Source organism: Xenopus tropicalis, chromosome 6 (assembly GCF_000004195.4).
Source record: "Xenopus tropicalis strain Nigerian chromosome 6, UCB_Xtro_10.0, whole genome shotgun sequence".
NCBI classification, from domain to species: domain Eukaryota; kingdom Metazoa; phylum Chordata; class Amphibia; order Anura; family Pipidae; genus Xenopus; species Xenopus tropicalis.
In genome coordinates, this window is record NC_030682.2 from 85,848,960 (window position 1) to 85,867,925 (window position 18,966).

An 18,966-nucleotide genomic window follows, 5' to 3' on the forward strand; every position below is an offset into this window, starting at 1 on the left:
AATGGGAGATGGCCTTCCCGTAATTCAGAATTTTCTGAACATTCTGTATAATGCTGATACATAGCTTAGATTATAGAACACAGAGAAAATAAAATATAACCTATTATTTTAAGCTGCTAAAATTTAGCTTATATTGATTCCAGTGAGGGCACTCTAAAGCATATAAAGAAAACGATGAAAAACTCCCAAAAAGTTGTAGCTATGAATCTCTTAGTCCTTCCCTGAATGATTTTTACACTCTTCTTAATGCAAAACACACTGTCTAGGCCTAGGTGCTGTCAGGCACAATTTGCTTGGAGATGCTCACTTTGGTGTCCCAAAAACTTCCACAGAAACTTTTCAATTTAAAGGAATAAAAAGAGGCCGAAAGCATTGCATTGACAGATGTTTGCAATAGGTTAATTCATCAAACTGTACATTTTTAGGATTCTTAATCAAACCCAGGATGTGTAAAAAGCCTGGCTTCTACATGGCAGATAAATTGTGAACCAGCAGTCTGCACACAATTAAACATAGTTGGCTGGCCCTTTGAAAGTAAGGAAATTAAAGATACAAAAAGCAGAAGAGGGTTTAAGCTGAAAAAATATTGTTTATATGCAATTAAGAAATGGTAATAGTTAGAGCACCTTATATGATGCCCAGGCTGAATTTAAAAATGGAAAAGTTGCTAAACTTGGCAACAGGATTGTGCCAGCTGGTCCCATATAAGACAGAATGTTAGCGATAGGAGTTTAGAGCCAGGTGAAAAAATCAGGGGGTGAGTGACAGAATGTGTTTTACGTTCCAATAATAGCTCTTAAAAAAGCCAACAAAGTTAGACATGATCTATTAATGAGAAGAGCTGTTGCTTTAAAATACAGTAAGAGTTGAGAAACATAATGGAAACATTTTTCTAGCATACAACTTCATGGATCACTGTACCTGAAAGTATACCTACATGGGACTGTTAAAAGTGATAACACAATCCTCTATAATAATGTCATTAATGGTTTACTGAAACAAATTAAAATCAAATGTAACAAGTATATTGATAGTAGGATATGCCTTGAATACTTGTATTTATTTCCCAATTCTACGTAAAAGAGGATTCATTTTTTTCTCTACAGCATGTCACTTGGAATGATGCATAGTTTCTCACCTGCTGAAGCCCTTCTGTGATGGTTGTTACAGGGGACATCCCACATGTTAGGGAGGACAGCATATAACCATCTGAGCCAACTGAACTATTGAAATTACCTTGCTTTTAAAAGAAAAAAAAAAGCATAAAATGTGGATAAAGCAAACATTAAAACCAAACACCACTTGTCACCCTTGGACAATTTGCTTATGTGCTTCTCCCTGCACCCAGTAACTATGCCATAATATTGAGGGTATACTTACCTATAATAGCAAAGAAATGATAGCCTTAATATTATAGCAGGCATGCAAAAGAGAAGGGATTGAACAATGCACATTTACAAGGTTATGGTTATAAGAGGGGTGCAGGGTGCACCTGTTGCCCACAGGTGACTTCAAAAGCTGCCCAAGAGATCCAAATTGTATTAAAACTACTGGGTTATGATGATTCTTGTCACCAATGCTACTGTTGGGCAGATCTGACACTAGGAGCATGTGGCAAATTAAATGCTGGCAAGCATTAATACCACTTTATATGGTCACAGGACTTCTTGTAGGGGGAACATTATCATATATATGTGTGTTATTGCACTTAACAGGACTTGATATCAAATAAAGCTTATTTAGAATCCAATGTTTTGTTCAGTCAGTGTGACCTTTTTCAAGGGAAAACAACCAACATCCCTTGGAAAAGGTCACATTACGTGACATTAAAGAGATACTGATACTTGAAATGAATCTGTTTTTTAAATATATCATAATATTGTCCTTGCATGGGCTTTCTAATTTTGCCATAAAAGTATTTGCCCAATGCTTTTGCATTACCCAATCTGATCTCCCATGTTCCTCTATGAAGGGGCTGCCATATTTGTGCAGCAGGAGGCCGTTGGCATTAGAAGCTATAACTGACAGGTTTAGGAACTTACTTCAGGTTTAGGAACTTCAGGTTTAGCAATTATTTACAAAAGCAGCCCTAACAGCAAAAATGATCAACATGACCTATAGGTAACTTTTTATGTACATTCATACTTTAAAAAGTAGTTTCAGGTCAGTATCATTTTACGTGGATTTTAAATTAAAGCTTTTTGATTTGATATCAAATCCTGTTGAGTGCAATAGCTTGTATTTTTATGGTTCCTGTTATTTGCACCCAGGTAATTTGTTTATTTTATATTTATATATTTTTTTGGGATTGAGTGCCCTTTCCAGTGGATTATATATCAGGAAAATAAGCACCCATGGGTCATAATGAAAAAGTGTACATTTATTAGGTACCTGAGACATTACCAAAGACCAACAAAGCTTGCTGGTCTTGAGAAAGGTCCCAGGGAGGACCTAAAAAAATTGCACTTTTATTTTTCATTAAAGGGGTTGTTCACCTTTGCACAACATTCACAAATCTAACAGTTCACATTAATAGAACAATCTTTGCCATATACATAGTTAAAGGTCCCCAGACAAAACTTCCTTTTGCTTATTTATTAAAACAGCCCTGGTTTGTTACGCAAAGATAAAAAAACTGGAGGAGTCACAAGCCAAACTTGGATTTTTTTACTATTGAGTGCTATTCTGATATCTACCACTTTTAGCAGTGACACCTATAAACACCGCTTTTTTACATATATAATGTCACACATAATACTGGCAGCAGACTTAGCTCCTATTGGCTGTGTCTCCTTGTCAGTCTGACATTGCTTCCTGCGCCTGTCAGGCCACTTCCCTTCCCTTCAGAAAACTGATCAGAAAGACAGGACTGATTTAACAGGTATAGAAAGTAGCTTTTACAGTGGCCTTTTTACTTTTTTTTTATGGAAAATGGATTTTCTAACAAGCCTTGTTGGTGGTTTAATAATATTTTGACATTGAATGGGGAACAACCTTTTAAAGGTAGTAATGGAGAACTATACCCCAAGGAGCTAAAAGCCCCCTTGACTATCACTGCCTTGACCCCCTCACCTCTCCCTTATCGCATAGATCCTAAGTTTAAACACTGTCCCTATCACTAACCCCTAGCAAAAAATGCAGAGCAGCGCAGCGCAGCAGCGTACCTGGCCGACATCTTCTTAGCAACTGAAGACACTTCAGGCCTCTCCGCCGATACGAACCTGCTTGCACATGTGGACTTGGAGGTAGCAGGAAATCTGCTTAAACCGCGCATGCACAAGCAGAGTCCATGTTGGCGGTGAGACCCGAAGTGTCTTCAGTTGCAAAGACGATGTCAGCCAGGTTAAGGGGGCTTTTAGCGCCCAGGGGTAAAGTTCTCCTTTAAGAAACATAAGAAGAAGCTTATTTTTCTTTATATATATATATATAATTCAAAACAACGAGTGTGAGTGCAGGTAAAAGCAGCAATGTAACCAGACCCAGAAACGCAGGGATAAACAAACAAAAAGTATTTATTCAATTAAAAATATATTTCTATATATACGTATTTTGTAATATATTTGTGTCCTTCTATTTTGCATACTTCTATCAAAATGCATACAATGTGCCTGCCAGGATTATGAGGTAAGTAAAAATGAACATCTGCATTTTATTAACTTCTAAAAGAACTGGTGCCTACTTTGCTTATTAAGAAAACAGAGCTTTGTAATAAGTGTTTATAGAGAAAAAGGAGGGTTATGTATGAAAATATAGCATGTGTGTCTTTCATGTTTTAAGACACTTACATTTAATATTTTCTTTCTTCCTCTGTGCTAATAAAATCCCCCGTATGAGTGATGTAAACAAACTGTGAAGTAATAGGTTTTCTTTTTGATAGCTCTCTGGTTAAAGGGATCTTTAAAGGGACAAAACAACTTGCATACTTACAATAGCATCTTTAACTATCACTCTGGCTACTTGGTCTGCTTGACAGAGACTTGAAGATTCTGATATTAACTTGGTCTCCAAAGGCTTAAAGAAAACACGTAAATAACACGGTAAACTATACAGACAAAAGGGCAATCCACTGAATTAAATGAAATATAGCATGTCCATACACTACCTTTGTTTTATTTTCTTCAGCAAACCCAGGTGTGTCAGTGTCCGGAGGATAAGCCACAGTCACATAAATGTTGTACGGCTTCACCTGTATGAAAGTAAAAATAGATAAAATGCATGTGTATATAACAGATGATGGCAACTGTGCAGATAAGGAAACAATGATATAATATTCTTAAGAGACCAGTATATAGAGGGAGACTAGAAAATGCCCATGCCACTGAGATTACTTCTTAAATGTCTGTTTCAACCAATTAAGAGACTCTGGATTGGTTTTGTGCAAATTATAATATAAACTCCTACTATGTAATGAATAGAATAAATAATTCAAAAATATAAAATTAACATTAAATAAATGTTGTAGTTGAGGGCTCAATATCTATGTACGTGTTCATTCCTTTGATCTCGAACTGTAACTCCACAAATGGTGGCTTGCATTCTCCCTGTGGCGTACCTTACTACAGCTTAATGCAGTGCAGATAAAGGGGATAGTAAAATAGCCATTTTAATTGGTATTTGCTTGTACATACAACATAAAGATCATATCAATGCAGAAAACAATGATTTTACTATCCTGCAGATTGGGATATAATATATATACACACACACATATATTCATTCACTGACTGGTAGTTATCCAGAGGCACCATTTGACTTAAAAGAGTTGTTCACCTTTATGTTAACTATTAGTATGATGTAGAGAGTAATATTCTAAAATGATTTGCAATTGGTCTTTATTTTTTAGTATTTGTGGTTTTCTCATTGTTTCACTATTTCTTTAGGAACTCTCCAGTTTGGAATTTCAGCAGTTATCTGGTTGCTAGGGTTCTAATTAACTTAGCAACTAGGCAGTGGTTTGAATGAGTGATTGGCATTTGAATAGGAGAAAACCTAAATATAAACATAAGTAATAAAAAGTAACATTAGCAATAAAATTGTAGCCTCATAAAGAAAAAGTTTTTTGGCTGCTGGGGTCAGTGACCCCCATTTGAAAGTTGGATAGAGTCAGAAGAAGGCAAATAATTAAAAAACAATAAAAAAAAATACATAATGAAGACTAATTGAAAAGCTGCTTTGAATGGGCTACTCAAGGGGCCAATTCACTAAAGGTCGAAAAGTAATTTTGAATGCGTTAAGACACATATCACATCCACAAAAAAAACGCAAAGTGTTATTTCTATCACATTGCGTTAATTAGCGAATAGAAATAGTACCAACGCATGATTGGGGTAGGCGGTACCTAAACAACATTGCGGTTCATGAGCTTTTGGCAACACAACATGGACTTTGCAGTGGGATTTTTTCAAGTATGTGATCGTCCTAGAGTGATGCATCCTCCAGTTTTCAGGGAAATGGTAATTTTCAGAACAGTAGTTTTCAGAAAGTAATGGTTACGTGCGTAATATTGTGCGCTAATATCGCACACGGCAATTAATAAAATTGCACGCAGCGGAAAATAACGCTTGAAATCGGTCATCGCCAGATAAATAACGCAAAGAACATCACTTCTTAATTATGACAAGTGTCCTTTTAGTGAATCGATTGTTAAGTCGGAAAAAATAAGAAGTGATAAAATTTTTTAACGCATGCTATAAATAGCGCTCATTTTATCGACCTTTAATGAATCAGCCCCTAAGTGTTAATTTAAAGGTGAACCACCCCTAGAACCTATTTTTTTTAAACATATTGAACATGAGAATTTCCAACTGTGGATTAATAAGAATGGCGATGGAGAAAAAAGAGGAGTTAATGTATGGAAACAAGAATAGGTAAGGCTAGGGGGAATAATTTTCGGTGTGCATTTTTATATAAATAGAATGGAGGCACAGAACTTAAGGCTTCTTAGCTCAGTGCTGACACAGTAGATTCCGCTGTGACTGATAAGCAGGATCTGGCTACTTGGTTATTAAAGAAGAATGGTTTACAATTTTAAGGCAAAAAGTTGTAATTTAGAGTACTGATGATTTTAACTAAACCATGGCCTTTCCCTACCTTTAAAATGGTGTGATATGTTTTATTTATTAAGGCAATCAAAATACATATTCCATGCTCCAGTTCTACACAAAGTTGTAGACCCTATGCTTTATGTTATACAATTAAAACACTAGCCTTGCTGGCAACTTTGTGAAGGTTTGGACAACTGGGCAACATGGATATACATTTCATTCTGTGGTCTTTTGAGGTAGAGTTAGAGAGAGTCACATGGACACTCAATATAATCCTTAAAGTAGACATATTGCTTAAAAAACAAGAATGCGCCAGTGCATTTTACTCCTCTAAATATAGAAGGAATGTTCTTTAATAAGTAGTGTTTTGGGTTGATTTATTGAAAAATTTCCTTAAAACCCTACTCGCCTGCTGCCTCCTTTCTCAGCTGGTGTCACGTGTCACACGGCACACTGCACTGTAGGAATCAATCTGGAGCTAGGCTGACCTCATAGGGAACTGAAATCTGTTTTTGTTGTGTCACAGCTTGTGCTTGTGTGACAAACATGTTCTTGCACCCTTCTCTGCCATTTGTAAATGATCCATTTGTAAAGCTATATTGTTAAATTCTAATATTATTCAATCAAAAGTTAATGAAATTAACTTGGACCTTTATCAGATATTAACTCTATACTATCTTACCCCATGGTAAAATTATTTAGTTTCAGATCCAATTTGGTAGCTTACAATCTTATACCATCACCTACCTCCATTTGTAAGGCTTCTGCCAGACCCCGAAGAGCAAACTTTGTAGGGGAATAGGCTGTGTAGCCAAATAGTCCCAGCTGCCCAGCCTGAGATGAGACAAATACTATCCTTCCCATCCTTCTCTCCTTCATGGTAGATATCACAGCTCGGCTGGGATACACACTACCCAGATAATTGATTTCCATCAGCCTCTGCAGAAAAGAAGCACACATAACCAGACTGTTTTTGGCTACTAGATAAAATGAACTGAGCTTGAATCTTAACATAATAAGATGTAATGCTTCAAGAAATCGATAGGTATTAGGAATATACAAATAGATAAAATAATGACAATGTCTGAATGAATCAGAAGATATATTAGATTATTTGTATTTCATAGGAGATGCCTACAAAACATACAGGGGCTACTTTACAAAGTTTTTAATTTTTGTTTGAAAATAAAACAAAAGACTTGTTTGGTTTCTGTTGGTAACTGCACTTGTAACTTGTGAGTTAGCACTGGTTAATAAATAAACCTACAGAGCTAATATAAGCTGCCCTTGAGTGATGTCTTTAGATGTAATTGCATTACAAAATGGCAAGTTCTCATATCAGAATTTCCTTTGTAATATACCCTCCCAATAAAGACCAAAGAGAACTGACTGTAACAAAACATCTAGCAAACCTACTGGATGTTATATATATTTTTCACAAAGTCACCAGTATATTTTAAATGTAGTTTATAGTAAAGATGTTTCATCTGTTATTAAGGCAGGGTGAATTTAATTGCAGTACATGCACACAGGGGTGTCAGACTTAAAAGCTGTCCACAGCTGCAAATGCCCTATGTCTGGACCTGTAGGAGGTGATCAGTGCCAGGGAAACCTGGAAAGTACTTAAAGCCAAAGGGGGAATTTTCATTACTGCAGTTCCCCTCTAAGAATTTATATTATTAAGTATGTACAATAAGAATATGCAATGGTGGTAATATGACAAAAACTTACAGCAAACTTATCAATCTCTATTTCTTCAAAATTTCCAGCAATTGCCATACCCGCACAGTTCACTAACATGTCCACAGGACCTAATTTTTCTTGAGCCTAAGAGAAAGAAAAAACTTTATTTAAAAATACATATTAAAATGCTTTAAGATAAGAATTTAGACTTCAGATTTTAACTTGTCCACTAAGGGCTCTGGCACACGGGGAGATTAGTCGCCCGCGACAAAACTCCCTGTTCGCGGGCGACTAATTTCCCCGAGTTGCCTTCACCTGCCATCCCACCGGCTACAATGTAAGTCGCCGGTGGGATGGCACACACGGCGGCGCGATTTCGGGAAATCGCCGAAAAAGACTCGCGAGGCTTTTTCGGCGATTTGTGCTAATGGAATAAACGCACAAACACTGATAACATCAACAGTGTAGTATTTAGTGAGCTATTCAGTGTAGAATAATAGTCTGATTAATTGCAAAGGGTACATATGTAATCTCCCCGTCTGCCACTGTCCTTAAAGGTTTACTTATGCTTTAAGAAGCAAGTTTTCTCTTCTTTGTTTATATACTGTACAAAAGTTACTTGGTAGAGAGACTATCCATGTCCTGGAATAGCATCATGTGGTCATGCCCCCTAGAAGTTATGTTTCACCTATGTAAGGTAAGGAAATATTACTACCCTCTCTCTCTAAGGGGCAGATTTGTCAAAATGTGAGTTTAACGCTTAATACATAAAAACTCAGCATGTTCTATTCATTCCTATGAAATTTTTAGAGTTTACTAACTGATAAATATGCTTCTTAAAATCCCATAGAAATTAACAGAACGCGAGTTTTTACCATATTAAGCTCTAAACTCACATCTTAATACATCTTCCTCTTGGTATTGCTGCATGCATACAGAGATAAAAGATTTTCTCCTACACATTAATCTATGTTAGATAAAATGTAGATAAAATGTGTATAAAAAATAGGTTTATTTTCTGTTTAAGCAGTTACCTCCTTTTACATATACATGTAACCATTAATCTGTTTTTGTAGATCAATACAGATATACATGATTTCACAGACTCTAAATACGAACAAGGCAAGAGACTAACAAATAAGGTCAAACATTACAGTTAGCTGCCAGCATCAAAACTGTTGATGAAATTCCAAGCAAATGAAATCTCTAGTCCAAAGACTGTATACAAAGGTTATTACACATGCAAAAAGTACAATTATTAATTTAAATGATGCACTTTCAATGTGTAACATGCATCCTAGAAGCACTTGTGGTTTTCCAGAATAGGCATAATAAATCAGCAGTCGTTTAATAAATCAGTTGTGCATTTCCTAAAGACAAAGTGTTGACATTGCCAAAGCACTTGATCTCTGTAACTGATTTATAAACAGAGAGGATACTTCAGGCATCTTAAATAAGAGGACAGGCTAGCAGTAAGAGATCTGAATAAAAGCTTTAAGCTTCATTGGTATAAAGCCAGACTCTAGAAGAAGACATTCACAGGTCAATTTCATGGGCAGCTTATCTGCCTGTGTATGGGCACAACTGACAGGCCTCCCTGACTGACATCTGGCCTGATATTGGCCAGATCTCGATCGGGCAGGATTGATTTTTCTGTCGGATCGAGAACCGCATTGACTGGTTGATGCAGTCCCCGATCCGACAGCACCTATGCCCGCCATTTTAATTGAATTAGCCCGATATCGCCAACCCATAGGTGGGCATATCATGAGAAGATCCGCTCACTTGGCGACCTTGCCAAACGAAGCAGATCTTACAGTGTATGGCCACCTTAACTCTTATTATTGGAGTAAAGCTGAGTTGCCAGAGGCAAGCACTGGGAGTTAACCAGAATGGGTGATACGTGACACAAAGGTAGTACAAGAGTATACCTTAGATATAACTTAAATTCCAACCAAGACCCAGGTTTGCCCCAGTCATAAGAACTACGTTCTCGACCTACATGCCTAGTCTTTAATGGAGCAGATTAAAGGAAAGGTCTATGTAAATACAGCCATAAGCACTTACAGAACTGCTGCTCTAAATCGGTGAAAAGAAACACCACTTCATTCTATTCTGTACACACGATCTTCTGTGTTAGACTTCCTTCTCTCAAAAAAAATCTTCAGGTCACAGAATAATTCTCCTCTCTCCTCCTCCCTTCTGCTCTCTGTCCTCCCCTCTCTGCTATAATCTGAGCCAAGAGCTATTCCCTGCCTGCATGCTACTGCTTGAAAGTGACATCAGACAAAGTTAACATGGCTGCTGCTATCTTACAAAAACAGGGGGAGCTTCTAGGGCTGTTTACTCAGGTATGGTAAAGCATTCTACGCAATAAATATAGCATTCTAGCTTGCACTATTGCAATTATTGGCAATAAAATGCCCGAGTAGCTTTCCTTCTCCTTGTAACCATTTGCTCATCTGCAAGACTTGTACAGTCGATCATTCAGATGAAAAGTTTGCAGTATGAATAATATTATGAATAATTGCATGTTTATTCTATAATTTGGCCTAAACATCAAAAATAAAAAGGCTAAAAATAACCTACCTTATGGGGTACATTCATCAAGTACGATTGAGTCCGAATACAAAATTTTTTAAAACGTTTGTAAAAGTTTTAGAACTGTGCATATTTTTGTGTTTTTGTTTCGTAAATTTGCTGGACTTTTTCGTACTTTGTAACAATTTTCACAACAAAATCGTATTTGTCGCAATGAGTATGAAAGTTTCAGATTCATTCAAGCTTTGTTATCGTGACTTTCCTTTGGCCAGGTTGGAGCTGCAGAGTGCCATTGAGTCCTATTGGAGGCTTCCAAAATCATGCACTGAAAGTTCAAAGTCAGAAAGGTTTTTGCGCTGTTTACGATCGTTGGGATACGAAAATTTTGTGACTATAGCCAAAAATAGTTTCTATATGAAAATTTCAGATCATAAGTACGAAGTTTTTTCAATTTTTTCAATTCAAATGGAAAGAATTTTCGTGACATTTGCGATCATCAGAAATGATCGGATTTCGTTATTTGGATTCGTACCTTAGTGAATCTGGCCCTATGTGTTCTACAGAGAAACAAATGCAATGAGAACACAGTTTGGTAAACTTTAGTTACCTCTCCAAAAAAAAAAAAAAAAGTGTAACAGTCAAACCTGGAATGCTTTTGAAGAGACAAAAGTAAACAGTTGCACTGACATGAACCCAACAAACAGAGCTTGTACAAAAATATCAAAGGTCTGAAAACTTTAAGGATATTTTACTGTTTAAGACTTTTTTTTTTATTCAAAAGAAAAATTCAAGGAAAATCCATTCCAACGTTTCGAGCACAACCAGTGCTCTTCCTCAGGGACAAACCAACAGACCATATCACAACACCCACAGTAAATACCCCCACCACATAAAATGGCCCCAAAAAACAGCCAGTTACCATGGCAACCAGTGTAAACAAGCCCCACACCTACCAGAGCAAGATAAATTCAAATGTCAACATATACAGGCAAATAGAATGGGAGTGCAGTGCTAGAAAACAAGGTTAAGTTCAAAATCATGTAGCTAGTAGGCAAATGGATACATGTTGCAAAAGATATATGTTGCAAAAAAATGTTGCAAAAAGCTCAACTGGTGAGAAAAAAAAAAAACATCAGCTACATCATCTAAGGTATTGAATTAACTTTGCAACAAATCTATGATGATGTAGCTGATGTTTTTTTTTTTCTCACCAGTTGAGCTCCGTTTTGCTACATTTAACAGAAACAAAAATTATTTTATGCACGAATATACAACTGATTTGGAAAGTCCCATGTCTCCTGAACGTGCCAATACCAAATATATATAGTTTCATGGAGATTTCTCACTTGTATAGGCCAAAAGTCCACTAACAGAAGGTTTTTCACAGAAAATTGTACATTTTTGGAAAGATTTTTTGAGGAATCCAGAATAGGCACAACTGTCTGTCTACTCCAAACTATCAAGTCGCAATGCTTTCCTAAAGTTATTGTTTTTTATCAAAATTGGTGAAATTTTTAAAAAATCGCTTCAAAGCTTCCTGTCTATAGTATCTTATCTCCTAAAGGTCATAAAGTAACCAAATAAAACACCCTAAATATGAACGCCAGGGGTCCACTGAACAGTTTGATGTATAGGTTTAATTAAGTATGTGGCATGTAGGGGCCCCAATGTGAACATACCCCCATACGATCAATCATTTCTGTTATTTCAGCTCCAGCAAAATCAACACATTTACATCATTTATGTGGGATAATGCTAGTAAAAAGTACGCTCACCCCAGAAAGTCATATTTTTGGAAGTACACTTTCCCCCAATTCTAAAATGGGTACCCGTGTCTTTCTACTCCAAAGTACCAAGCCACAAAGCTTTTCCAAAGTTAGCAATTTTGATGACATTTCCAAAAATCCCCTCAATGCTTCCACTTTGCAGCATCTTATCTCCCACATAGTGTTAGGTACCAAGATAAAACACCCTAAATATGAACGCCAGGGGTCCACTGAACAGTTTGATGCCCAATATGTATAGGTTAACTAAATATTTGGCATGTAGGGGCCCCAATGGGAACATATCCCCATATGAGCTATCATTTTAGCTCCTGCAAAATCAACACATTTACATTCTTTATGTGGGATAAAGCTACAAAAAAGTACACTCACCACAGAAAGCCATATATTTTTGGAAAGTACACATTCCCCTGAATCTATAATGGGTACACATTTCTTTTTGCTCCAAAGTACCAAGCCGTAAAGCTTTCCTAAGTTTGCAGATTTTTATGACATTTCAGAATATCGCCTAAAAATGTTGCAATTTGCCGCATTTATCTCTCACAATTTCTTGATAAAGATCAGATAAAGGCAAATCACCCCAAATAGGAACACCTAAGGTCTACTGAACAGTTTGATGCCCTATATGTATAGATATACCAAAGTCTGCAGTATGTACTGACCCCAAAATGAAAATAGCGCATATGGATTTCTCACCTGCCAACTCAGCTTTTGCATACAGAGCCCCCTGTCAACGTATATCCAAAATATTAATCTGCAAAAGAGTTATAAAAAAAATTTTTCTAACTCTTTTGCAGATTTTCTTTTTTTTTTTTTATAACTCTTTTGCAGATTAATATTTTGGAATTATGTCTTTTTTCATGAAGTTTTCACTTATGGACATTGCTCTGATATATTGAGAAGTGCTATTATAAAATTATGCATTTGTACACTTTGAAATGGCTTTTAAAGATTGTTTAAAGGTTAAATATGCTAATTGCACAATTGTGTATGCTAATGAAGTGAGACTATTTAATCATGTTCACTGCATTGGTTGGTATGTCTGACAAGGGGTACGCCCCCGAAACGTTGCTGCTATTTTTGAATAAACACGCAGGGGCCAAGCCCCGCTTGCATTACACTCATTGTGCCGGTCAAATATTTTTTGCTGGACTGCGCTGGGAGTGCCGACTCTCGGGGCTGTGCACTGAGTAAGAATTGTTGGAGGAGGTAAGCGTGTGCTGGGTGAACTTTTATTGTTGTATAGTAACCCTAAAGCAAAGGACATATGGATCCCCTTTTATAATCCATATTTTTTTTTCACAGCTGTTCCCCCTGCAAGAAAACTGCTCTGGCATGACAGGGCTTATAAGGCAGCGTAAGTGTTTCTTATTGTGAAGCACACTAACGTTTCCAGACACACGACATCGCCAGAGTGAGACACAACATGCGTGTCTAACATGTGTCTCACTCTGATGATGTCATGTGATGCCACAGCCTCATTCTCCCGCCCTCTCATGTACGTATAATGGGTTTACACTCTGACTTGATAGACAAAGGCTATTGTGTTAGCCAAAACGTTAGTGTGCTTCACAATAAGAATCCCTTATGCTGCATTATAAGCCGTGATGGCAGATTCCTTTACATCGTGAGAGCTATCTTCATCATCTGGACTGCACCCAGGCAGTATTCTTCTTAAAGGAGAAGGAAAGGTAAAAATTAAGTAAGCTTTATTAGAAAGGTCTATGTAAATACACCCATAAGCACTGACAGAAAAGCTGCACTGAGTCCTCTATCAAAAGAAACACTTGATTTCTTGTCTCCTTTTTTGTAAACATCGTCTTCAGTATCAGATTTCCGCTCTCTGAAAAATCCTTAATTCCCAGCGCCAGAATCTGCACAGCTCTCTCCTCTCTCCCTTCTCCTGCTCCCCCCAGCCATAAGAATTCATAAGAATTTACTCCCCCCATCCCTTAGGAATATGTGATCTGAGCTACCAACAGCTAGAGCTGCAGCAGGAAGTTACGAAGACCAAGTTAAAATCGCAGCTGCTATCTTAAACAAACGGAGTGAGCTTGGTAAAGCTTTTTGCAGAATAAATATAGCATTCTAGGTGACACTAATGTGGTGAATCTAATGGCAGTAAAATGCCAAAATGACTTTCCTTCTATACATAATTATTATTATTGTGAGATGTTTGTGCATTAATCAATTAAATAAGATTTGAAATGCAAGACTATTATTACATATTCTGTCTAGTAATGTGTTTTTACATCTATATTTTAAGCATTATAATTGTTTTTTTCTTCTTTAATCTTTCTTGCTCCCCTGCTGCAGCCTATCCTTTCTCACACTGACCACTAGTATAAGTCCATTAAAGGGGAACTATACCACTTTGTTCAACATAAGTTAAAAAAAACCCATAGATTTTTCAGGATTAAACCAAATAGCGAAAAGAATGCTCAGAGTCTTATTTAAAAAAACAAGAAAAGCTTTTATATTTACCAATTTTTGTACTCATACTTAATGATAAACATGACATGTGTATGCTTAGCTTAACATACTTGAATCTACCATTTTAGATGGGAAATGCAAGGACATACTAAAGTCCATACTAAGTCATAAATAAGAATCTAAACAGAAAATGTGCCAATGCCTTAGCATTAATTTGGTTAAATAAACTCTTTAAAATTTCTTCTCTCAGTATCCTTGTGAATTAGTGTCCTGTTTCATTCTATTTCCCTTTGCATAATGACTTCCTGCTCATTTAATATGGCTAAGAACACAGGCAGCATGGAAGGTATGGAAGAATTGTATACATTCTTGTTATGAAAGGGGACTCAGACATTTAACTTAACTTAATGCTAGAAAACCGTTTCTACTACATTGGGATTTAAAAAAAATTCCTGTTTGAAAAGCTGTGGTTTAAACTTCTTTCTGCCGTTAGGTTAACTAAGGAATGAAAGAAGACTGAATAAATAGCCTCCCTTGGTTTATGTGCAGGGAGGAAAGGAGTGGTGACAGTGGGCCTAGATATTAGGATACAAATCTCTATATGTTTGTTAGTAGACAAAGAACTAAATTGGTAAATTTGCAAAAGCATATCAAATGGGTTCTAACCAATTTAAAGAGGTTGAACCAAGTTTAGTATTAAGAAGTCAGCTCTCACCTGTTTAATGACATTCTCCACTTGTCTGTAGTCTTTGGATATATCTACTGATATACACAATACAACCTGGCAAGAATATTTATTTCAGTTAATTGTGCACAACATGAAATTAATGTTGTTATTCAAGTGGCAACTGAAAAGTTGAAAATGTCTGCTTTAGTCCAGTATAGGAATTCAAATGAAAATTTTCAATCTATGACACACCACAGCCAAAATAAAGAAAGTAATGGCTTCAACTTCAACTCTACTGCAAGATTTTGCAAATGGATAAGTGAAAATAATGCTGCTTCATTATCACCACTGGCTACATGTGTGACAGCAGATTTGTTTTATAACCAGCATTTATAAAAGCTCAACATAAGCAGAGAAGTAAGATCCTATTATACAGAGCTTGCTATACTGGAAGGGGGAGCAAGAATAACGTATACACCTCTCTTTCATGTAATTGTTTCATCACTTAGGAAGAGGTTGGTGCATCAATGTGTATTAAGAGTTCAAGTCCACTGCTAAATAAAATACCCAAACAATTTTGTTAAAGGGCATGTTTTAATAGGCAAAAAATATTTTTTAGGATGACATGTCCTAAATGTAATCTTATGTCCTATAGATTAGGCCATTATTGTACAACTTTGTGCTTTCAGGAAAAAAGTACTTCTCGCTTCGCAGACATGAAAAGAAATTTCAGGTCCCTAAAGATGTGTCTATGAAATAATAATCCAGCATACAACTGTATTCTAATAACCAGTCATACTAGTACCCTTAAAAAGAAATATGACATTTCTGATAATGTGCTCTGGAAGCAAACAATTTTTCATTTCTAAATGGGCAGCATTTTCACTCTAACAAAACACTTTGCACATGATACCAAACTAGCATAAACTCATTTTGATGGCTAAACAATGAAATGATGTTCTTTTTTAAATGTTTTCTATTTTTTTTAAATATAAGTTCCTTAGTGGTACATCATCACAGAAAGAACTTTTATATGTAAAGACACAGGTCCAAACACTTTTGGATAACAGATCCCATACCTCTACCTGAAGACAATGAGTCATGTGTACCGAACTGCATATATCCTATTTAATTCGTACAGCAAATTGGTTGAGTTGAGTACATTGGTTGAGTTTTTCTTAAAACTAATGGTAAAAAGGTGTCTAACCTTTTTACCATTAGTTTTAAGAAAAACTCAACCAATCTTATTCCATTGACAAAACTCAAAATTGCCCTAATCCAGGTCCATAACTAGGGGTAGACAGAAGAAGCACGTGCCTAGGGTACACTCCTGGGGGGTGCTAGGCACATACCTCTTCTACTGCCCTACTCCACCCCCTCGTCCAACCACTGGCAGTTCCCTGCTTGTTCTGGTTGCCTAGGGCACCCGGCTGGCTTGGCCTGGCACTGCCCAAATCTGACACCAACAGGGTATGTAATATTTGTTGCAACATCTCTCTTTTATCTGGAGATAAAAGTCCTAAAGATGCCTTTATATATGATCATAAATGGTTTAGATTTTTACTTTTTAAAATCATACCTGCTTATCATTTATTGAATATTTTTCTATCTCTTTCTTAGCTTGAACCAGCTTGCCCTGTAATTATACAAATAAAAAAAGTTATTTAGTGAATATGTGAATATGTCTCCATCTGGCACAAGGATTAAGCAATTCTTGTCTGGCAAACATGCAAAACACTCAGAGTCAGAGTTTAGAACATAGGTAAAAGTTCATCCCAGCAAACATGAACACATTTTTCATACCATTATGTACCTTTTGTCAACAAAAAAGCGCATTAACATAAAAGCTAAATACATATTAATGCAATGCATGAAGGAAGTGGTAAGGCAATGTTTGTTTGTAGACATGGAAAGTTCAATGTTGCTTTTGGTGCATTTATTTTAACATAAACAGTAATGTGTGAAGTTGTAATTTGTAAGCGCAACTCATTGTTTCTCTGTGTATCTGTATGTATGTGGAAATATACAACTTACAGTTGCAGAGCAGCACCATCTAGTCTTGGTCCATACAAGTGCTTTTCTATGGCTTTCTATGAGAATTACTTCAAGCAAGGTAAGCAGAATCTCATATATAATTATATATTTTTAAATAATAATCTACACTAATTGCCCTCTACAGTATCAATAACAGCTAATTAGTGATTTAAAATTAGTAGTCTACAGTAGACCAATGAAAGCTACCTGCCAGTTGGTTGATGCATAAGGCAAATTTGGGTCAGGTTTTCAGATATTTCTTTAGGGGGATATGCTCTAGCTCTTGATTAGGTTAACATAATACTGACACTCTATAATTTACATTATAATATTATATTACTAGTGATCAAGGACTGCAATGATACTTTCTTATTGTACTTACAACTTCCCCCAAGCCCAACATAAAAGAGAGAACTTGTTATGCCTGATCGAGCAGTATAGGTATGTCTGGGCTGAAATATTCTGGTCCTGCATTAAGAATAATCCTGACACAGGGGGCATTTGACAATTAGTGTTCTAAGGCTTAGAACATGTCTTCTATCTGCCGAGTGCAGGGCACGCCCCCCTTATTTTTTTATTAAAGATTTGGCAGCAAGCCAGATGCAGCCATCAAAAGAGTCACATCTGGCTCGCAAGCCATAGGTTCCTTACCCCTGGGCTAGGAGGTATTTATTTATGTGTGCCAGAGAAAAATGGGCTTTATGCCACAACCCTATGGCTAATGGAACACACAGTATTTTTGTTCAGCACTGGAGAAAATGCAAATACTGGCCAATGCTACACATGTATATGCAGCTATATTAATTTACCTATTACTGTATGCAAGAAGTGGCCACTTAAGTTTAATGCCATATGTGGCTGTTTCTCTGCATACATTTAAAGGCAGACTGAGAGCCAACTGATTCACTCCTTAATGCAGAGATATGGCCATGTGTGGCACCAGCCTAAAGCTGGCCATACATGCACCGATATAACCAATATACGAAACGTAGTTTGTGTGGGCTCCAAATTATTGGCCTGATAATTTTCATACCATGCTGATTGGTCGTTTAGTTGATCGGACAGGTTAGAAACCTGTGCATGTATTGTGTATCCTTGGAAGGCCCAAAATGCATTTCTGGGACATCACTTTTGTATGATTGTTGTCTGCTGTCTTATTTTTAGGACTTTTTTTTTTTTTGCTACAGTTTCAGTTTGAATGTTAGTTTAGATCGCTGCATTTAAACATATGGTTGATATCCCAATGATCATCAGAGGAAGACTAAATTTGAATGTGTATGGCCACCCTTAAGTGTTATCTGGCTGAAATGTGCCCCACCTCTGTAGTGACATGCAGAATCTATTTATATCAATGCACAGACACTTGGGGCAGGATCTGCGTTTCCTCCAATAGCAAAAATGTATTGCATGCCATTAGCCAATAGCATTTAAACTGCTAATGTTTTAATATCATTGTTTGCATTATATTGGCTTCTGTTCTAAAACTCTTCCTTGTTCAGTGCTGGCTTTGGTGAGATGGCCCCAGGGGTTGATTAACAACAACAACAGGGGCCCTATTTATACTAAGAACACAGTTTTCCAAGATTCCCTCCACATGCTACCTTAATAAACAAACAAAAATGAACTTGGAAAACAATGTAAAGCTCTGACAGCCTGCAGTGTGGTCCCCCTGCTGTTGCCCCATATCATATTTAGGAGAAAGTGTGTGTCCCTAGAAATCCTAGATTGTATTCTGCAAATTGCTTTCCTCAGTGGGATATTCTAGAGAAGGTTGAAAGGT

The 18,966-nt window shown here is 36.7% G+C and overlaps 1 protein-coding gene across 1 annotated transcript in view; it reads right to left on the reverse strand.

Moving 5' to 3' along the window:
* The window catches only part of kdsr (3-ketodihydrosphingosine reductase), a 31,788-nt gene that overhangs the window by 4,716 nt on the left and 8,106 nt on the right, over window positions 1-18,966 (reverse strand). The window contains 7 exon segments of the mRNA NM_001079254.1: window positions 1,139-1,240; window positions 3,928-4,011; window positions 4,103-4,186; window positions 6,792-6,983; window positions 7,776-7,871; window positions 15,201-15,266; window positions 16,732-16,788. Coding sequence (NP_001072722.1) covers window positions 1,139-1,240; window positions 3,928-4,011; window positions 4,103-4,186; window positions 6,792-6,983; window positions 7,776-7,871; window positions 15,201-15,266; window positions 16,732-16,788 — 681 coding nt within the window.